The sequence below is a fragment of the Triturus cristatus genome, chromosome 1_1, assembly GCF_964204655.1.
Source record: "Triturus cristatus chromosome 1_1, aTriCri1.1, whole genome shotgun sequence".
Lineage (NCBI taxonomy): Eukaryota > Metazoa > Chordata > Amphibia > Caudata > Salamandridae > Triturus > Triturus cristatus.
Window position 1 is genome coordinate 7586614 of NC_140579.1, and position 21145 is coordinate 7607758.

The following is a 21145-nucleotide window of genomic DNA, read 5'->3' on the forward strand; positions in this document are numbered from 1 at the left end:
TGCTACAGACTGTACTGGGGAAGGTGTAGCATTTTGAAGAATTCCTAGTGTACTAAGTTTAGTAAAACTGGGAATGCATTAAAATTCATGGGTGGATGCATGGAAATGCCCAGGCTCCACCCATGGAACGCCTCCCAGCTTGAAATGTGACATAATGCAGAACAAGCCGCTGTGTTGCGTTACATTTCTTTACAAAGCAGTGCAAGGCAGAGCAAACCACCCATTGAGCGGCTTTACAAATACTACTGAGGCCTTTGCGTTGGTCTTGCATCACACTGCAGCACAAGGGCGATGCGGAGGCATGATAAATATAGGCCTCGGTGTCGCTGGTGTCTTGTTCTTGCGTCCTCTTGCAGCAGTAGGGCGATGCGAAGGCTTGATAAACATGGACCTCGGCGTCACTGGTGTCTTGTTCTTGCATCACCTTGCAGCACAAAGGCGATGCGAAGGCTTGATAAACATGGGCCTCGGCGTCACTGGTGTCTTGTTCTTGCGTCACCTTGCAGTACAAGGGCGATACGAAGGCTTGAAAAACATGGGCCTCGGCGTCACTGGTGTCTTGTTCTTGCGTCACCTTGCAGCACAAGGGCGAGGCGAAGGCTTGATAAACATGGGCCTCGGCGTCTCTGGTGTCTTGTTCTTGCGTCACCTTGCAGTACAAGGGTGATGCAAAGGCTTGATAAATATGGGCGCGGCGTCTCTGGTGTCTTGTTCTTGCATCACCTTGCAGCACAAGGGTGATGCGAAGGCTTGATAAATATGGGCCTCAGTGTCTCTGGTGTCTTGTTCTTGCATCACCTTGCAGCACAAGGGTGATGCGAAGGCCTGATAAATATGGGCCTCAGTGTCTCTGGTGTCTTGTTCTTGCATCACCTTGCAGCACAAGGGCAATGCGAAGGCTTGATAAATATGGGCCTCGGTGTCTCAGGTGTCTTGTTCTTGCGTCACCTTGCAGCACAAGGGCAAAGCGAAGGCTTGATAAACATGGGCTTCGGCGTCTCTGGTGTCTTGTTCTTGCGTCAACTTGCAGCACAAGGGTGATGCAAAGGCTTGAGAAATATGGGCCGCGGCGTCTTTGGTGTCTTGTTCTTGCATCACCTTGCAGCACAAGGGCAATGCGACAGCTTGATAAATATGGGACTCGGCGTCTCTGGTGTCTTGTTCTTGCGTCACCTTGCAGCACAAGGGTGATGCGAAGGCTTGATGAATATGGGCCTCGGTGTCTCTAGTATCTTGTTCTTGCGTCACCTTGCAGCACAAGGGCAATTCGAAGGCTTGACAAATATGGGTCTCGGTGTCTCTGGTGTCTTGTTCTTGCATCACCTTGCAGCACAAGGGCAATGCGAAGGCTTGACAAATATGGGCCTCGGTGTCACTGGTGTCTTGTTCTTGTGTCACCTTGCAGCACAAGGGCGATGCGAAGGCTTGATAAACATGGGTCTCGGCGTCTCTGGTGTCTTGCTCTTCTGTCACCTTGCAGCACAAGGGCGATGCAAGAACAAGACACCAGAGACGCCAAGGCCCCATTAACAACGACGCCCCGTCTAGCGTAGCGATAAACATAATCGTGCTAACGCGCCTTTAACGCTGGATTCTAACTTCTGTTAAAATCCTGACTAAGGCATACCTAAAATGGGAGGTGGATTATGGGCTTACGACCACAAGGTCATATCAACAAGCTTTTCGCCGTTTTTCAGTAAACATCGCTGATTTTCCAGCGACGTTGGCCCATTTCCCCGCTATCGCTGGAATTTTGTTCGCCATTGCGCTAAGCGTTGTTAATAGAGCGCTAGCATGGCGATGAATTCCAGCGATAGCCAGCGTAGGAAACAAGACAAATACACAAAGGTTTCTGATAAATCTGAAAAGTAAAAAAAGAGTAAATAAAAAAAAAGGAGTGACTGTGAGTGGTTCTGAGTGTAAAATGGGAGAAGTGTGTTGTGGAGCATACGTGCATGGACCCTGGCCATGGCAGGGCTTGTGGACCTTTGCAAAGAATGCTCTGAAGCGTCGAGAGGAGTCAGAAAAATGGTATATTGAGGTAGAGAGAATTGTAACTATTTCTAAGGTTACTTCAATTGTAGCACCTAAAGATTTGTGGTCTGAGGGGCAGATTTGTCATAAGATGCATTGACCTTTCGTCACACAGGGTGGCGCAAGGGCAGCACAATCTTTAAGTCAGAATTACCAAGCTACGCAAGGCCACTTTGTGTGGCCCTGAGTTGCTTGGTAAGTCTGGAGTAACACAAGGCAGTGCCAAGAAAGCATTAGGGAGAGGAGTTGGCCTAACGGCTAGGGCGGTCGACCTCGAATCTGGGAAACTGGGTTAGAGTCTCGGCAATGACGCTGGACATCCAATGATTTTGGGCAAATCACCTAATCTCCACGTACCTAACCAAAATAAAAAAATGTGTCCTCATGTATTGCAACTGGTGCTATGTAAAGCGCCCTGATACCTCATTCGGGTCAAGTTCGCGCTATATAAAAGTCTGTAAAATAAAAATAAAAAAGTAAAATAAATTACATGGGTGGAGAGCAGATGTTCCCATGTAATTTAGCACATTCCTAGATTTACCACAACAGAATGCGACAAAATGCTACGCCTTCCTTATAGAGGAGCAATGAGGAGAAATATCTTTATTTTTTCTCATTTTTTCCTCTTTCTAAGGATTGTTTTTGAGCTGAAAGGTGTCCCTTCCTGCACAAAAACCATCCTGCCTACAGAGCAGGCCCCTTACACTATGTCAAATGATGCTAAATCTGAGCATGAGTGTAACACAATAGTACAGTGGCCGGATAAAGCCCATCGTTTTAAGCTGGCTGCAATTGTCATGCAGAATTAGACTCAAGTCATTGAACATTTGAAAGGAAAGGTTCATCAGAAACAAATTAGTTGGTCGGAAAATGAAGATGAATTAATGCATGCAAATTATGAGAGATTAATGCAGATTTATAGAAAACATAGGGGGATATGTACAAGAACTGCCGCTAACTAACACTAACGCTAGTTAGTTGCAGTTTTCTTAACGCGGCCTACCACCAAAAACTATCGCCCTGTTAGCGATGTATGTACAATACATGGTGCAGGGAGATAGTTTCAGGTAGCCGCAGTGAAACCTGCTGTTAACACTAGCGTGAAGGTGTTACAAATTCTGCAATGCAATGCTGGGGCGATGCTCTTCACCCATAGTGGAAGAGCCGCCACTGGCGGTGCATCACCCACAGGTGCTAGGCGACCCACGGACCTCCTTCGCTACGTGTCCCACCTTCTCCTTACATGGACATTGACACCGTGGTGCTATCTGCTGCACTCTCTCAAAATCTGTTACTCAGCCAGCAGAAGCATTAGCCAGGCTGGATTTCACAAGACAGTTTACAGCAGTCGCTGTTGTGTCATGCTGGTGCCACAACTGCAGCAATGCATGACTTTTGCGCTGACAAATATGTCAGGATTCCAGACGTATCTGTCATTAATTGCGACATGGAGCGCTGTACAGTAAATACAGCGCATCCATGGTGTCGCAAGAAGGGCGTAGTGAAAAGTGTTGCAACGCTGTTTTGTCGCAGCCATGCAACACTTTTCATGAATGAAGTCCAGGAATGCGCCCTATCTTATTGATGGTACGCATTCCTGTCCTGCAGTTTTTTCGCAGGGCAGCGCAGCAACATTCCTTGCAGCGCTGTCCAGCACCAACATCTTCTGAAATGAGGCCCCAAGTGTTCGCACCATTTTTAAGACCAGCTATTTTCTGGTCTTAAAAAACTGCCTCTTACTGGAGTTAAGGCAGTTTTTTTGTATTTACATCATACAGGTTATTCCTTGCAAATATTGCGAAGTGGGGTAAGCTGCTGTTTTTGCACGGGAATGCCTACCTTGCATCTCATTTTCGTTAGGTCCCGCTAACAGAATTTGCGATCAGAAAATTGCACGTTAACGTGGGAAAACTGCCACTAACTGTGGTTAATGACAACTTGTATATACAGCAATAAAAATAAAGCAGCCGTAACGTCAAAAAGTTGGCGTTAACTCCTTGTACATATGCCCCATAGTGTAGTTGATGATCCGGGAAAGGAGGGCGTTTTAGGATTTGTTTTGGCTTTTGTTAGGTTTGAGACTATAGATCAGTGTGCATCTTGAGCAGAGTGTTATGTGGGCAAGCAAAATCTTTGAATGAGATTTTGGCGTATGCAAAATATTGTAGCGGTTTTTGTAATGCAATAAAGAAATCAACTAAGGAGAAGCTGCTGGTAGTTCAAACACAATTCTTTTAAAAAGTGGTCAAGGAACTTTGAGCATCTGGTGATGGTGTGCAATTTGTGCAAGGTGGAAATGGTGATTTACGAGGTAAATGTAACTCTTTCACCATCAGAATTTAAGGCAGTTTAATGGGACTATGCTTTCAGCCCCAGTCATACAATAACCTGTGCAGAATAATATGCCCAAATTTGAGCAAGTAGCTTCAGTAATTAATGACAGCTTTCAAAATTTGCAGGTACACCTGGTTCCTTATGGACCGAGTCAGACACAATGAATGTGCATGCGAGGGGAGGAGGATTGCATGCGTGGTGCAGACCTAGAGGTAGGCCAGAATGGCCCTTTTGTAGAAGGAGAGCCTAATGGACATCCAATCTCATTAATGATACAACTTCTTAAGAAAAGAATTCCAAGTTGTAAGCATTTGGAATAAACAATTGACAATTGACTAACATCTTCTCAGCATATTCCCCTGTTACATTTGGTTCAAGTATTAATAATAATGAGTTTATACATTGAAACGTCCAGTGAATTTGTTGGGTCGTGATCTTTTATGCAAGCTAAATCATGTAATTAGAAACAAAAGCGAGAATGTTACCGATTCTCACAAAACAGGAATGACCTCCAGATTTAAGGCACACTCGGCAATTAGACCCCGCACAAAACATGAATTTATTACCAAAATCTTCCTTATAAAATCAGTGATCAACTAATAAACAACAATGTCCACAATGATTGATGGTAGCTGGCACACACGATGGAGCAGTCTGCTATTGTTCTCAGTACATTGACTATGATTTAAGAGTGAACCTTAGTGTCCTTCGCTCAGTTGTCTGCTGACAAGATGAGGTTCTCATTTAGATGTTTTCGTCACAGTTACCCATGAAGAAGGGCATTATATACCCGAAATGCATTGGGACTACAAATTTCACATTGAATTATGAGGAATTTTGAACCTCTACATGTCTATGAGCAAAGCCTATGCATGCACTCGTTGAACCTTTCTAAAAGTGTGGAGTATGAAAACATTTGATTGACTACATGGATTACTACGGATTACTCATAGAATAAATTGGAATACTTCTGGACAATACTGTCTGAACTTCATTGGATTGTTTGATGTTCGAATAGATTTGACCCATTGTGCATCCAGGGTTGGGGAACCTGATGAGTCCCCTGTTGTTTAAAGGTATGCTTTCACGTGCACGGACGGAGCGCATTCTAGGAGTGCAAGCCCCTATCACTGTCTCGAGCATGGAAATATTTGAAGGATTTGACATGTTGGTGTGCAGACTACCATTTTTGATTTGGCATAAAACTCCGCAAACCACCATGTGGTCGAGTTTTTCTCTCGGGGGGGGGGGGGGTCGCCAACTTTAAGTTGTTGAGCATGAGCGAGAATTTGGATTACTTAGTGCAATATTCAGTCACTAGAATGCCTCCTGGTGAGATTTCTCAACGCGGCAGTCATAGCAGGTTGAGAAGCAGCACCATCTTGCGCACTGCGTTGTGCCCTTCGTGCAGATTTTACAGAGCGGAACAAGTTCCCAGCGCTAATAATCAGCACAAGCAGCAGCCCGGCATGCCGAATTCCGCCCGCCAGTGGAATTCTGGTGAATCTCACAGAGTTTTTATGCAGGTCTATAAAATTCCGCAGAGTGAAACTCTGTGAGTACCGCCCACCCTTATCTACAATACGCAAAGAGTAGGTGACCAGTAATAGTGCACACTGAGTGCCACTCGCCATTATTGGACCACACTGAGATTCACTGGGCACACAGACAATTGCTGTCTTAGCAAATATTACATTGGGAGTCACTGGCCATAAATGATACACACTCTTTTTTACTCTACGGAGGTAGCTGGCTCTGGATATACTATACCAAATTAAGGTATAGTGTGCACAGAGTCCAGTGGAACCCCAAAGGTAGGTAGAGGTAAAAGTAGATAATACCTTACTCTATTTTTGGTAGTATGGTCGAGCAGTAAGGCTTTATCAGAGGACAGTTTTGAGAATTTATTGCACACATCTAGGCAAGAAATGATTACACACACTCAAAGACTGAATTCAGAACAATGTTGTTTGTGCAAAAATATTTATTTTGTGGTATTTATTGCTAGAACCAAATCATAAGCAGAATTGTACTCTCAAAGGCAAGGCATCACAATTATGCATTCAACATTGAGTTGATCTTGATGCAGGTTTGTAAATTATGACAAAACAGTTGTTATTCTGTTTCAGTTACTTTTCTTACTCAGCGAGGTATCCCTAGATATCACGCTGGCACATTTCCAAGAAGAAAGCAAAGAAGGTAATGTGTTTTGTTTTACAAATACAGTGTTGCAGGGTTACTCTCGAAACGCTTCTAGTCCTGGGAGAACAGAACTGGGGTTGCGGGTCCGTGAATAGTGTTCGGTCAAATAGGCACTTGGTTTGCACCACCAGCGGCACAGAGGTGGCCGGGTGCAGAGTGCAGGGACCACGTGTTAGCCAATGGGCTAAGCGAGGTCGTAGGCTCAGGACTGCAGACAAGCAGGCTTCTTGGCTGATTGAACAAAAGCTCCTGGGGTTGGGGTCAACAATCAAGGGCCCAATGGCCAGCACAAGAACTACACCGCCACCGACACAGAGATGGCCGGGTGCAGGATGCAGTTGTCGGGGATCCCAGGGTTTCTCAGTGGGGACTGTTGGTCTTGGTCCAAGCTGCAGACTTGGTCGGGAATTCCTGGAAGTAGGTCACCGACTGAAGAGGCGAATGGGGTCTTTGGAAGTTGAAGCCTTGTGACTGGAGGCGGTCGCAGATGGAGTTGCTCGAAAGATCGCGGTCGGACTTCTTAGATGGCTTTGGTCAGAGAGGCAGCCAGTGGTGCCACCTTTGGTCAAAGTTGGGGGACCTTCCAAGTAATGGTTGCAGGCTCGGGTTAGAAGCTTGTGGCTGTTCAGGGGGCACCAGATCCCAAGTTAAGATCACAGGGGGACCTCCTTAACGTATTGGGCCACTAGAGCACCCGGCGCTGGGTGCTGAGTGGTGTGGACTTGCAGAGTCGGCCGGAGTCACAGTCGGTTGCTTTTGGGCAAGTTTGGTGCTTATGGGAGACAGAGCCCTTTGGGTTGCAAAGGCAGGGCAGGTCCTTTGGGTTCTTGAGGGCTGCTGGCTGCAGGACACACCAGGGTTTTGCTGGAGGAGACAGAGGTCAGGAATGGCCGGTAGGGCTGGGGCCAAGTCAGTTGGGGTCCTCTTCTTCTCTCAGCGTGGCTGTATGGTCCTGCTTCTTCTTCCTGCTTCTTGTCGGCTCTGGTCTGAGGAGCCAAGGTTCAGGGGTGCCCCTGAATATTAAATGTAGCGGTGTTTTAGGTAGGTACAGGTCAGTTGGGTGGGTCCCCCGTCTGCAAGATGGCGGGGACTGAGAGTTGTGCTTCACCTTGTCTACCCACCCAAGGGGTGGAGTTGATCAAGGTGGGCACACCTCTCTTCTTATCTTGGTTTTCTCGCTGATTCTCCCACCACAGGGGGGTTAGAACCGGTGGGGACCAGTTAGTGGGTGTGGCAAATGGTTGGGTCAGTTTGCAAAGGTGGCAAATCTTTGAAGCTTCAAGCTGGAGGTCGTGTTGGTGTTACCTGTGTTGGAGGTATGCGTGCTACATCCCTCGCAGCCATTTTGGATAGTGTAAAAATGTTGGTCTCCATCTCCTCTGGGCCGGGAGTGATGTTCGTGATGACTGGCTCATCATCATCATCATCATCCTGCTCTTCTACATCAACCTCCATAAGTGTAAGGCTTTCTGGAACCTTCCTTTTCCCATGCCTGCTCTTGTGACGTGTCTCCCTCTCAGACTCAGTTTGTGGCTTCCAAGTGGCATCTAGATCATCAGAAGGGGGGGCTTGGTGAAGAACTTGATGTACTAACCCTCCTTTTCCTTGCTGAGGATTTGGAAGACAATGGAACTTCTTCCTCTGCATGAGGCTCAATTTCCTGAACTGCCCCTACTTCGGGAGGAACTACAGCTACTATTGCGGGCGGTGGTTGCGGCTGTTGTTGACCACTTATCTGCTGTGTTCCCTCCTGCGTTGATTGTGTACTACTTTGAGATAGCGATAAGTTTAGTTCAGGCTCAGCATCACTGCTTTCCACCATAAGGCTGGTTACTTCTTCCACACTCATCTGCTTGGGCCTGGGTTGGTGGGTTGGGCCCACTGATGCGGAGGTGCTGCCCCCAGCTTGGCCCCCGGACACCGCTGCTGCAGGCGTAATTTTTGGTGTCCCAAAAAAGGTTTTGGGAGGCACACCAGACTTAAGTGACACTTCCTTCTTCTTCTGTTCCTTCTTCTCCATGGCAACTTTCTTGGTACCGGAGGACCTGATACCTGCTTTCTTTGGGGGCATCTTCTTCAGATGTCAGAACAGCACTCAGTTGCACAAGTTGCAGAGATGCCTGGGCAGGTCACTCACACGTCACGTCGTGTACAGCAGCAGGACGTCGGTCTGGCACCACAACGGTCGATGATGATGACACACCTCCTCCGTCTTTTGTGCACCTAAAAGCAAAAAAGCCAGAAGAACATCAGTCAAAAGATCAATAATATAATATATAACTTCTTAGTTTCTGGTGGGTGGTCACAATTATTAAATTTTATGAAGTCAGTGAACAACAACAGTATAGCCATTTATGAGGCTGACAAGGCCAGGGCTCCTGGTGTACTTGTACTGTGTACACTCAGGAAGAAGAATAGCCTGTTTGCCCTAAATAAAAATGTGTGCATCTTATGGGATGGATGCAGCATTAGGGAGCAACAACAACGAACTCATGGGGGGAGCCTCCACACTCAAGGATGGATCTCTGCAATGCACTCATGGGGGGAGTATCCGTATTGGAAATTCTCGTTACAGAGATTTCGCCCCGAGAATGGAGACTCACCCACGACTGCGGGCCTCCACCACGAGTGAGGAGGCAGATTGTGAGTCAGGCCTACAGTGTCTAAAAATACATGTAAGCAACAGACGTAGCGGTAGAAGTTAGATCCTAACTGTAATTCTGCTCATTTGCACATACTACTGTACTAAGGAACTTACAAAAACAAAAAGATCGTTCATCAGCATCACCATAAACGTCCTGATGGCAATCACACAGGAACCTTCTAGCAGCATCAGCATATATTTCACCAAGTGCAATCTCAGAATCTCTGCTTGTGGTCTCAGCTTGGAAGGAGCAGAACATCAGACAAGGACATAAGATGCACGCAGGCGAGAAACACCAGATGAAGAGGGCCAAGAACTCACTGTATCAGTGAGCTCAATAATAGCCAATGGTGCCCTATCTGATATAACATACTACGTGTTGTACACATCATAGGCCTATCTGCTGAGTCTGCCTCTGGCAAAATGAGCTAGAGAGGCAAATAAGTCTCCCACCCTGGGACCTTCTTACCAATCTCCAAGTCTGCAATTGGAGTGGAGAAGTGTGCACATAAAAAGATAGGACAAGCTTATCTTTGTATATGCAGAGTTTTCTGCCTTGCCTGCGTAATCGCCGCAGTTGTAAACTTAGAATTAAATCAGAGTTTGTAAATAGCAAAACAAAAGTAAACACAGAAAAGTGTAAGTTTACATTTACGAATCAGGACCTATAATCTCAAAATAGTACTGAATGGATTTACACCAAATCCAAAAAAGGACATTTTGGGGGTCTATTAGTATGGTGGGCGGACTTTGTCTGCCCACAATCGCCCCAGGAAATGGGACCACCCGCTATGTGTGCGGCGGTCACGCATGTGCAATTAGGATGCGCCTGCCACACTGGTGGGCGCATTCCGCATTTTTTGCATTGCGGCGGGCGGTGCTGTCAGCAGCACACGCCGCAATACAAAAAAGGCACTTGTGCCACGTTGTGCATGCAAATGCAGGGGGGTACCATAGGTACCCCCCCATGTGCCCCCCCCACTCCCTCAACATCCTGGGTGCCCATAACAGGCCCCCAACTGAGGAATCCTCATGCCTTTTCATGGCGGCAACCCTGACATTGTAATATGGATGGCGGTGTCTAGCAGACACCGTCACCATATTCAACCCTTTTCTGCCAGGTCGACTCGTCGACCGGGCGGAAAAGTGGCAGACGGTCTTCCCATACTAATAGAGCCCTTTGTGAGTACATTTCTATTTCATGCCAGTCTGGTGTAAATCCTTTCAGCTGTCTGGGCTGTAGATGTACGCATAGTCTTCATTGGGAGCTAAAATGGGCAATCACTTGTTAGGTTTCGCCTGTACAGTGCTTGTGCTGTACTTGTGAAATCTTTTGCATTTAATATAAATCTTAAAAGGGCTTACATCAGCCCTTTCTTCAAATTTTTTTTGTGTGCTTGTCACATACTTTCCTCTGTTTCTATTGGTTGTAGCATACTATTTCCAGTTGTACTTCGTGTGTGCTTGCTACTGATGAGCGAACACGCCATCTGCACTCCTGCCCTCCAGCCCTCCTTCCAGTCAATGTTGTGTTTTTACTTCGAGACATGCAGCTCATTTCTATATGCCACGACTATGTCATGAATAAACTAGGCACAAGCATGTTGATGGCTTCTTTCCCATCATCGACGCTGCTTTCCCAGTTGTCAGTTGTTTTGGTTATGTCTCAATTTATCCGTGTTTCCAAGGGTCCCAGATTTGGCAGATATGGGAGCATGCACGCGTAGCCCAGCCTTCTCTGGGCCTGTGCAACCCCAGTGCAACCCCTTTCAGGAATGTTTTAATTCTTTCATGTCATGGTCCCAGCTGCAGCACTCCCAAGCACATCTTACCAAGGCCAGTGAGAAGGACTCAGTGCAGCGGGGTTAAACTAGGGGTTAGTTTTAGAAAAAACATCTCGTTCGTCCAAGTCTGTGAGGGTCAGTGTCTCTTTTTCACTAAGATCCCCAAGGCAGGGGTCAAGCTGCTTCATAACCACTTGTGCAATGAATATATACGGCAGGTAGCTCACGTACTATGGAGCACAACATTTTGCATGGGCTGTGGCACCCAACACATGAGGCATCATTGTTTTTTTTAGGGATCACTGCAGCAGTAACCAGAGATATGAGTAAAGAGAGTAAAAGGATCATCTAAGCCAGTGGTTCCCAAACTGGGGTCCGCTGACCCCCAGGGGTCCATGACACATTTCCGTGGGGTCCGCAGGCAGCAGTTTTAAAAGCAATGCAAAGTTCCTTGTATAATCAACAGTTTTTGGGCAGCAATAAAAGTGTCAACATAACTCTGGTGATTAATGTACCTGCTGAGGAGAGATGGGGGTTTTGTCCAGTGGCAGCTTTGACTCATCTAAGGAAGCACAGATGGTTAATATGCCTGCTGCGAAGAATGGCTACAACGCATTTTTTTAAAAAGCAGTATTTTGTTTTGTGCATACCTCAGAGGGTTCCTGCTTTTGGCTTTGAGATTCTTTTGTTATTGTGCAGTTCACAAGTTCCAATCGTAATCTAGCACAGTGAGCTATGAATTGGCATTAAGGAGCTGCACGCAAACTGCATGATACAAGTTAGTAAGTTATGCTTTTTCCCGGTCTTTCATTATCCCAATGCTACTAAAAAGGTTTGTTTGGGTAGAAATAAATCCTTATTATTAAACTCAACGCTAACCCCTGTGTTATGTTCTGAATACTGAGTTTGTGCTTCTCTAGACCAAGCACCCTTAAAAAATGCCTACGCGTCTGGATGACATGTGAATCCTACACCCTGTAGTCCTCTTTGCCTTATGTAACATTTTCTATTCACTGATTTATACATTTATTCATTGTCTCTGTATGTGTGTGATGTAAAGTGCTCTGACACCCTACAGTGGTATGAGAGGTGCTATAAAATAAATTCAATACATGTGACAGTGGAGCTATGGAGAGATGAGAGGCACTGTTGGAGGGTAGTAGTGAGGGAATCATTGAAGATTGCCAAAAGATTGTTGTATCCTGGTGCATGGTCAGGTCATTATTTACTATGCTTTAAAAGCTAATGCAATTCAATATATAATGACAAATGTGTTGTAAAATACACAATTTTCCCCCAAATTTTCTTTGGGGAGAGACCCTCAAAGCCCCTTTTGAAGTGGTCCTGCTTACTTGGTGTGCACTGTACAGGGCGTGGTGTGACAACATTTGCCAGGGCTGCATTCGGTTTCCAGTCCAGCCATTGGCAGGAGCAGGAGCCTCGGGCAGAGAAATAAAACCAAACCATGAAAAGATTTTTCGATTTTTACAAATATTTTTAATATAAAAATACTAAATTGTTAGTAATTCAAGTCTAGTCTTTGTTTGATGTGCACACGTGTGTTTATTTTTTTGAATTACAGTTTTAATGTTTGACATTTAAATCATACAAATTGCTTGGGGGTCCCCGTCTTTCAGTAGTGACTCAATAGGGTCCTCAGAAGTGAAACGTTTGGGAACCACTGATCAAAACATATTGTAAATCATTTTTCCCCTTCTTAAAAATGCCTTTTACTCTGGCTTACATAATTGTAACCTACCTTTCAGTAGAAAAAAAAACAATTTTGGAGATCCCATGCCTTTAAAAATAGTGAATGACTTAAGCCCTCTTCTCTGCCCTCTTTGGACAAGGAACCCCTCCCTAACACAAGGCAAAACCCAGACTGCCTAAAAACTGGCAAGTGACACCTCTACTAAAAAAAACGGAACTGACACAATTTTTGCCTGGTATCTAACATTCCGTTCCTCGCAAAGCTACTGAGAAAATGTGTACATCATGAACTATGCCAACACATCATATAAATTCAACCTTCTGGACGAGTTCCAAGCGAGATTCAGACCTGGGCACAGCACCGAGACAACCATCCTGCATATCATGGATGACACCATCAAAATCATTGACCAGAATGATTTGTGCCTTCTAATCCTCCTCGTCCTGTCCTCAGATTTGTGACACAGTCAGTCACATCAGACTCCTGAAGCTACTGGAACACAGAATGAGAATATCCAAAATTGGCACTTCACTGGTTCACCTCTTTTCTTCACAATCGATCACAACAAATTAAAGTAGGTGACTTACTTTCGAACCCATCACAGGCCACACTAAGGGCCCGATAATGAGTTTGACGGTGCAGCTACAGCACCGCCCGCCGCAGTACCGCTGAACCTGCGTGAGAACGGCCCACGTTTAATGACTTTTTTCGTCAATACCGGGCGATTCTTTGACGTTCCCACAGCGATGCCTATAAAATAGGCACCGCAATGGGAACATCAAAGGAAGTTCCAGCATGGCATAGACCGTGGAGTACATGCTGTGCTGGAACTGGGGGTGCATGCACACAGGGGAGCACATGTTCTGCCCCCCTGTGTGAATCCACATTGAGTGAGGCACAAGGGGGCCCTGTAGGGCCCCCTTTCTTTCCTCACCGTCACTGTTGTCATGGAGGAAATACCTACATGAAATCAGTGGCGGTGAGGAAAGTCATAATATGCTTGGCAGAAACACGACGGTCCTGCCAAGCATAAAAAATGACACTTGAACGCCGTGCCACCGCCAAGAAATGGTAGTTCCCTGGCAGAGTCGGCGGTACCAGGCGGCACTACCACCAAGGCCCTAATGTGTCAGTCAGAAGACTTCCACCGCTGCCCCAACACAAGTCTGGCAGTGTCAAGGACCACCAGACTCGTTATTAGGCCCTCAGGGTGCCACAAAGATCCACCCTATCCACACTCTGTTCAACCTCTAAATGAAACCACTAACGGAGATCCTGAAACAAGCAAGCCTATCTTATCACATGTATATAGGCGAAACTCAGTTCTTCCTAAAATGTAATTCCTGGAAAATATCTTAGTTTTAAACAAGTCACTGCTGAAAACTCAACACGCTTGCACTGAAAACAGATTTCTTACTCAAATCCCCACACACAGCTCACCATCAACCAAGGAATGGATTACAAACCTTGGTGCCCTCAATTGGAAACTTACAATTATCCAGTCAACAAAGTCCTTTAATAAAAACCTCAACATGCAAGCCCTCATCAGCACAGCCACAAGAGGAGCTTTAACCCAAGTGACTCTCCTCAGGAAGATAAAATCACATACACCAACTCCAGATTTCAAGAAAGTTTAGTCCCTAGTCATTTCCAAATATTATCTGGGAGGGCATTTAACAGGCCTGCCGAAAGCATGACCAAAACCTCTGCAGACAACTCTCAATGCGCTGCAAGACTGATTAAAGGAGTGAGGCATTTTCACTACATCACTCTCTCTCTCTCAAATCTGGCTCGCTTTTGAAGCCATGATCCAGTTAAAAATAGCCTACTCGATCCACAAGGCCCACCACCTTGTAGCACCTGCGTATCTGGCACAGAAGCTCAAGACATCAGGAGACGGCCACTCCCTTAGGGCTAGCCTCTCAACAGGACCTCTAAGATTCAGAAGACCTATATCCACACCTTCTCAGGGTCGGCCACAAGAATTTGGAACTCTTTGCCTCCAGAAACATGAGCAATAGCTTCATTCTCTGCCTTAACCTCTTCCATGCGTTGGACAGCAGGGGGCCATCCGATTTGCGCACGCGTAGAATTCGCCCGCACAGGAGGGAAATGTGCGTCGCATAGAAGCGGTTAAACAAAAAGTTAAAGTTATCCTATATTTCAGATTCCCTCAATGTGCTCTACTGTCAGGTTCATAACAGACCGATTAGTCCCAAGAGAGCTTGGAAGGGTTGGCTAGGGGAACCCACATGTGCTATATACAGACTGATTGAGTAATGTGAGTCCTCACTCAAAGTGGCTTGGGATAGTTTTGTAAGAGGAAGGGATTTTTCTTTCTTTCTTTCACTCTGTACAGAACTTTGATACCCTTGGGTCTTGTTTGCACTTCATAAAAACTCCCTAAAAATTAAAAAAATTAAAAGAAGAATTGGTACCCAACAGCTCTTTCTTTCGCCAACAAGACATAACCTTTATTCAGGAATTCTTGTATTAATGGGGATGGCTTCTTCGTTTTTCCACCCCAGGTGTTTCTGCAGTACTAGATTCATGGCGCAGAAGTGTGTGGACCACATGTTAGTATTGAATCTCCAATTTTTCAACCAATGTAGTCTATCGACATTTCAAGATGGTGGGCATTCATCTTTTACAAGATCTATTGAAAGAGGGCGACTGGATGGTCTGTCTAGACCTCAAAGACACTTACCTGATGGTGCTGATATTCACACTACTCAGAAAGTTCCTATAATTCCAGTGGCGGGACCAATGGTATCAGTTCTTAATCCTTCCATTCAGGCTTGCATCAGCTCCATGGTGTTTAACGAAATCGGTGAAACCAATGTTGGGGAAGGGAATGTAATTGATTACCTAACTAGATGATATTATAATCATGGCCCAGTCTTGGACTCTTCTGTTGTAACATCGGACATGGGCAGTTTATCTGCCTCAAAGTCTAGGTTTCATTATAAACCAGTCAGAGTTAATCCTGATTCTGACCCAGACAATAGAATTCATCTGTATTCCAATTGACTCATTCGAGGCCCAGTTACAGCTTCCCAGCCAGAAGAAAAAAGACATCAAGAAAGTGTTGGAATCCACCTTGAGCAAATAGTGGATATTGTTGGTGTCAATAGCAGGGCTTGTCGGTCTATTGACATCCTCGATTCAAGCAATCTTCCCTGGACCTCTGTACTACAAAGCTCTCCAACAGCTACATTTCAGACTTCTGCTCATCAGATTGTCCTAAACAGATCAGGTTCGGCTGTCAGACAACACCAGCGCAGAACTCAACTGGTGACTGCTACACATGGATGCTTGATATAGCAAAGCCATATTCAGTGCCCAACTGGATGTAGTGATCGAGTCAGATTGCAGCTGATGGGGTTGGGGTGCCCAATGCGGAGATATCTCCACTTGAGATCACTGGGGATGAGATTAATTCAGTCTCCATATCAGTTGCCTAGAGCTACGTTTGGGCATGCTGATCGTAAAGACCCTCTCCCACAGGAGAAACAACAGGCACACCAATGTGCTGGGGGGTCAAGGTCCAGTATTTTAGCAGGAATTGCCAAGGATTTTGTGCACTTCTGTCTACAACACAGAATATAAGTATTAGTGGAATACATTCCAGGCCAGAGAAATGTCATAGCAGATTGGAACTCCAGGTTTCTGATGGACATGAGCTAATGGAAACTTCACCCACACTTGTTTCAAGCTTGACATTTTCGGCCAGTGTACGATCAACCTCTTGGTGTCGAGAAAGAACGCTCAGGTACAGGAATCTTACAGCAGGAGACAGGACCCTCTAGCAAAACGACAGGTACATTTTTGCAGGATTGATCATTGGGGATGCATTACGCATTTTCCCAAATTGGGATGATAGTGTGAGTTGCGACTCAAATGAGGAGGCATAAAGCCATGCTAATCCTCATAACCCCATTATGGAAGGCCCACCTTAGTTCTTGCTTCTCCTGGAAAGGGTGGTGGATCTTCCGGTTAGGCAGTTGATGTTCCTGGAAATTCTTTAGGACTCCCTGGGTGCCCTACAATTCTCTAGTATTGCAGAAATATCTGCCTTTTATTCCCTGGAAAATTTCAGTCAATGGTGGTATGTGCCGGGAATATCAAGCCAGGCTATTGGCTGTATATAGCAATCCTGGGCTCCCTCTACTCACAAAAAGTACAATGCAGCATGGAAGAGATGGTTGGCTTGGTGTCTGGAATGGCATCTGTATCCTGTAGTGTGGATTTTAAAGATATACTTAATTGTTTCTCAGAGAGAGCAGAAGAAAGGTTAGGTTACAGCTCAGTAAATAATTTTCGTTCTGCAATTTATGCAGGCCACACTCACTTGGATGGCAAACAGGTAAGTATACATCCATTCATATGCAAATAGCTCAAACACATCACAGTAACTAATCCTCCCAAACCTCACTATGATACATTTTGGGATGTAAATGCAGTATTGAAATTGTTGGAGCAATGACTGGATAAAGCACAGTTGTCTAGGATACAATTGTCACCTATATTTACCAAGCTGCTATGCTTGGTGTCAGGTAGAGGAGCGTCTGATGTAAAAGTATTAGATTCAGCAGGTAAAGTATACTCTCAAGACGACGTAACTTTAGCAATTTCAACAAAAAAAAAAAAGATTTCTATGGCCATTGAATATCTTGCTTTTCCACAAAAAGAGACATTGGTGCCGATTACGATCCGGTAAAAACCGGGTACGAACCGTCGGTCGGAGCGTTTTCCCCGTCCGACTCGTACCCGGTCGTAAAACTGTACAAACATGGAATTACGATTCACACGGAAACACCATTTCCGTACGAATCGTAAAAAACACCGACCGCCGAAAACATACATACGAATGTGATCCGGGAATGCTGCGACGTGACGTCGGGACGCTTACAGGCAGCGTTTCACGACCCAGGAATTACGATTCGAACCGACAGCAGTCCGGACGGCAATATTTTCACGGCACCCAAAAAGTGCCGCAAAAGCGAAGTACGGCGCGAATCGACCAGAGTAGGTGGCCCGGAACGCACCGTACCCCCCCCCAGCCCCCGTAGGTACGCGCCGACCCCCCAGCCCAGCCCCCGTAGGTACGCGCCGACCCCCCCCAGCCCCCGTAGGTACACGCCGACCCCCCCCCAGCCCCCGTAGGTACGCGCCGACCCCCCCCCCAGCCCCCGTAGGTATGCGCCGACCCCCCCCAGCCCCCGTAGGTACGCGCCGACCCCCCCCCCCAGCCCCCGTAGGTACGCGCCGACCCCCCCAGCCCCCGTAGGTACGCGCCGACCCCCCCCCAGCCCCCGTAGGTACGCGCCGACCCCCCCCCAGCCCCCGTAGGTACGCGCCGACCCCCCCTGTATGTACACCCGTGTACGTGTCGAACCCCCCCGTGTACGTTCGAGTCGTACCCCCACCCGTGTATGTACGGTGCGTACCCCCCGTGTGTCGTACCCCCACCCGTGTATGTACGGTGCGTACCCCCCGTGTGTCGTACCCCCACCCGTGTATGTACGGTGCGTACCCCCCGTGTGTCGTACCCCCACCCGTGTATGTACGGTGCGTACCCCCCGTGTGTCGTACCCCCACCCGTGTATGTACGGTGCGTACCCCCCGTGTGTCGTACCCCCACCCGTGTATGTACGGTGCGTACCCCCCGTGTGTCGTACCCCCACCTGTGTATGTACGGTGCGTACCCCCCGTGTGTCGTACCCCCACCCGTGTATGTACGCACCGTACATACACGGGTGGGGGTACGACACACGGGGGGTACGCACCGTACATACACGGGTGGGGGTACGACTCGAACGTACACGGGGGGGTTTGACACGTACACGGGTGTACATACAGGGGGGGTCGGCGCGTACCTACGGGGGCTGGGGGGGGGGTCGGCGCGTATGCGGGCACGTCTCCATGGTTGCTATGGGTGTTCGGTGCGGAGGGTTTTTTTTCCATCCGGTTGTAACCTCGGACGCACGGGATGGATCGTGATTCCCCGGTCGGACTTCACCTTTCACATTTGTACGGTAAATCGTCCGAGGACGTGTCGGACACATTTTCCGACCCGAGGACGTGTGGGGAATGATTCACAATGCGGTTCGTATGGACTTTTTACCATGCGAATCGTGATTGCCAGTTCGTACGGCACTTGTAAGATTCGTACGGTAAAAAGACCCGATACGAGTCGCACGGGGGAATTTTTTACCGGATCGTGATCGGCACCATTGTGTGTGGTGAGATGTCTGCGGGTCTATGCAGTATGCATGCGCCAGTTCAGAACGGATACCAGTGGACAGCTTTGATTGCGCTTTAGAAACCCCATAAACCGGTGTCAGCGGTGACTCCAGCTCTAATGGGTGACGGCTGAAGCTGGAATTGATGTCAGTAGATTTGCAGCACATTCAGTTAAATGTGAAATGGCATTCAAAGCTTTTGGCTTAGGTTCTAGATTAGAAGATTATTTGAAAGCAGCAGACGCATACATTGGGGCAGCACCAAAACTAAAGCCTCCCAAAGCTGGTGTAACAAGGAGAAATATTTACATTTCTCCCCGTTTTTCCTATTTCCATGCGTGCTGCATTCTGCAGCACGCATAGAATGAGGAAAATTCCTTCTTTGACTGTTTTTTTGCAGAAAGGTGTCCCTTCCTGCACAAAAACAATCATGCCAGCAACACACCCTTGCACCATGGTGATACTGAAAGGGGTATGTTACAAATGGGGCACAAAACAACAAAAGTGTTTCCAGCAGATCAAAGGTGAGGTGTGTAATGCAAACATTTTGGCTTCTTTTGATATGAGGAATAAAACCACTGTCACCTCTGATGCAAATGCAACAGGCATCGGTGCTGTGTTATCCCAAATGCATGGTACCTCTGAGGAGACTGTTGCATTCGTCTCACACTCTTTGACAGACACAGAGCGTCATTGGGCTGTCATTGAGGGAGGCTTTAGCGACGGCTTGGGGCTTGGAGTATTTCTGTACTTATGTTTGGGGTGTTCATACCCCCTGCAGACAGATCACACACTGCTGCGGAAACTTCTGCTTCCTGCTGGTACAGGAAAAGGGTCAGCTAGACTGGCCGGTTCACTTCCGGCTACAGCAGTCCGATTACTGCTTCAAGCATACACCTGGGTGGGCGACTGTCCAGGGAATTGCCTTTCGCGATTGTTGCGAGATTGGAAACCAGTGGATGAAAAGGCGGTGAATTGCAGAGAACAAGATTGAACTGCAGCAAGCGTGGAGGATGTGGTCACGCGGTGTGATGGGGTGGAGAGTGAACTGGAGTGGATTGATGCTATGAAAAATGACACGGTTTTAATGGAAGTGACGGTGGGAGAAGGGAGGGTACCCTGCCTCTGGCCCAGCAACCATATGACCATATTGGTCCCAAGTCTGGCCTGGATGAAGCCAATCATTCGCCACGGTTCTGGTGGATGTTCATTCTTGGCAGTTTCAGGGAGGCAGTGTCCCCGATAGTACTCCTCACCAACAATGGTGCACAGCTGGTTTCTGGCAAGGTAAAATACTTTTTGTTGTCCTGTGGGGTGAGGCATTCACATACTGCTTTGTACAATCCCTGTGCCAATGTAATTGTGAAGAAGGTGAACTGCATGATAGACAGACAGACAGACAGACAGACGGACGGACGGACGGACGCATGGATGGACGGGTGGGTGGGTGGATATATGGATGGATGGATGGATGGATGGATGGATGGATGCATGCATGGATGGATGGATGGATGGATGGATGGATGGATGGATGGATGGATGGGTGGATGGATGGATGGATGGATGGATGGATGGATGGATAGATAGATAGATAGATACATTATAGATCGGATGTGGAAATGATGGTTTCTGAATTGGTTTGACTTATTGTACAACTGAGAATTATGCTACTGGGAAGGTTCCCTTTTGCATGATGAGGGGGAGGAAGCCTGTTTCAAACTTTGTCCTTCATGGATGCAAGATTTGATAGAAGGGAAAGTGGTTCCCGACAGGACAGCACTGCTAGCCCGAGGATCGTTTCTGGTGATTGGGTCAAAATCAAGTCTGGCAGAGGGGAAAAAGAATCCATTTACTTCTGTGGTCCTTTTGAAGAGAAGGAGGTGCATAGGTGGCCTCTGGTGCTATCTAATGGTGAACATTGGAACTCAAGAAGAGTAGCCACTTATAGTGGCCATGAGTATTCTGGGCATGGTGAGGGTGATGAAGGTTGCAGTGGTTTTATGCTCATGAATGATAAAGAAGTGTTGGATGCAAATGGAGGTGGTGTGGAGCGGGGTCATGGCTCTGCGAGTGGTGACAGTGCCCGATCGGGTATTGAGGCTTGTGTGGGCAGTAGGAATTGGATTGTGGTCAGTAGAATTCCCAGTACTTGCAGACAGTCGACCTATCTGCGTGACTTTGTTCAGTGATG

At 47.0% G+C, this 21145-nt stretch overlaps 1 protein-coding gene across 1 annotated transcript in view; it reads left to right on the top strand.

Annotated features, from left to right (window-relative positions):
- The first annotated feature begins 4303 nt into the window (after positions 1-4303).
- LOC146869094 (uncharacterized) overlaps positions 4304-21145 on the top strand; it is a 260701-nt gene continuing 243859 nt past the window's right edge. Inside the window, exons 1-2 of the mRNA XM_085599811.1 lie at positions 4304-4345; positions 6498-6567. Of these exons, the coding sequence (XP_085455937.1) occupies positions 4304-4345; positions 6498-6567 (112 nt within the window). The remainder of the gene's footprint in view (positions 4346-6497; positions 6568-21145) is intronic.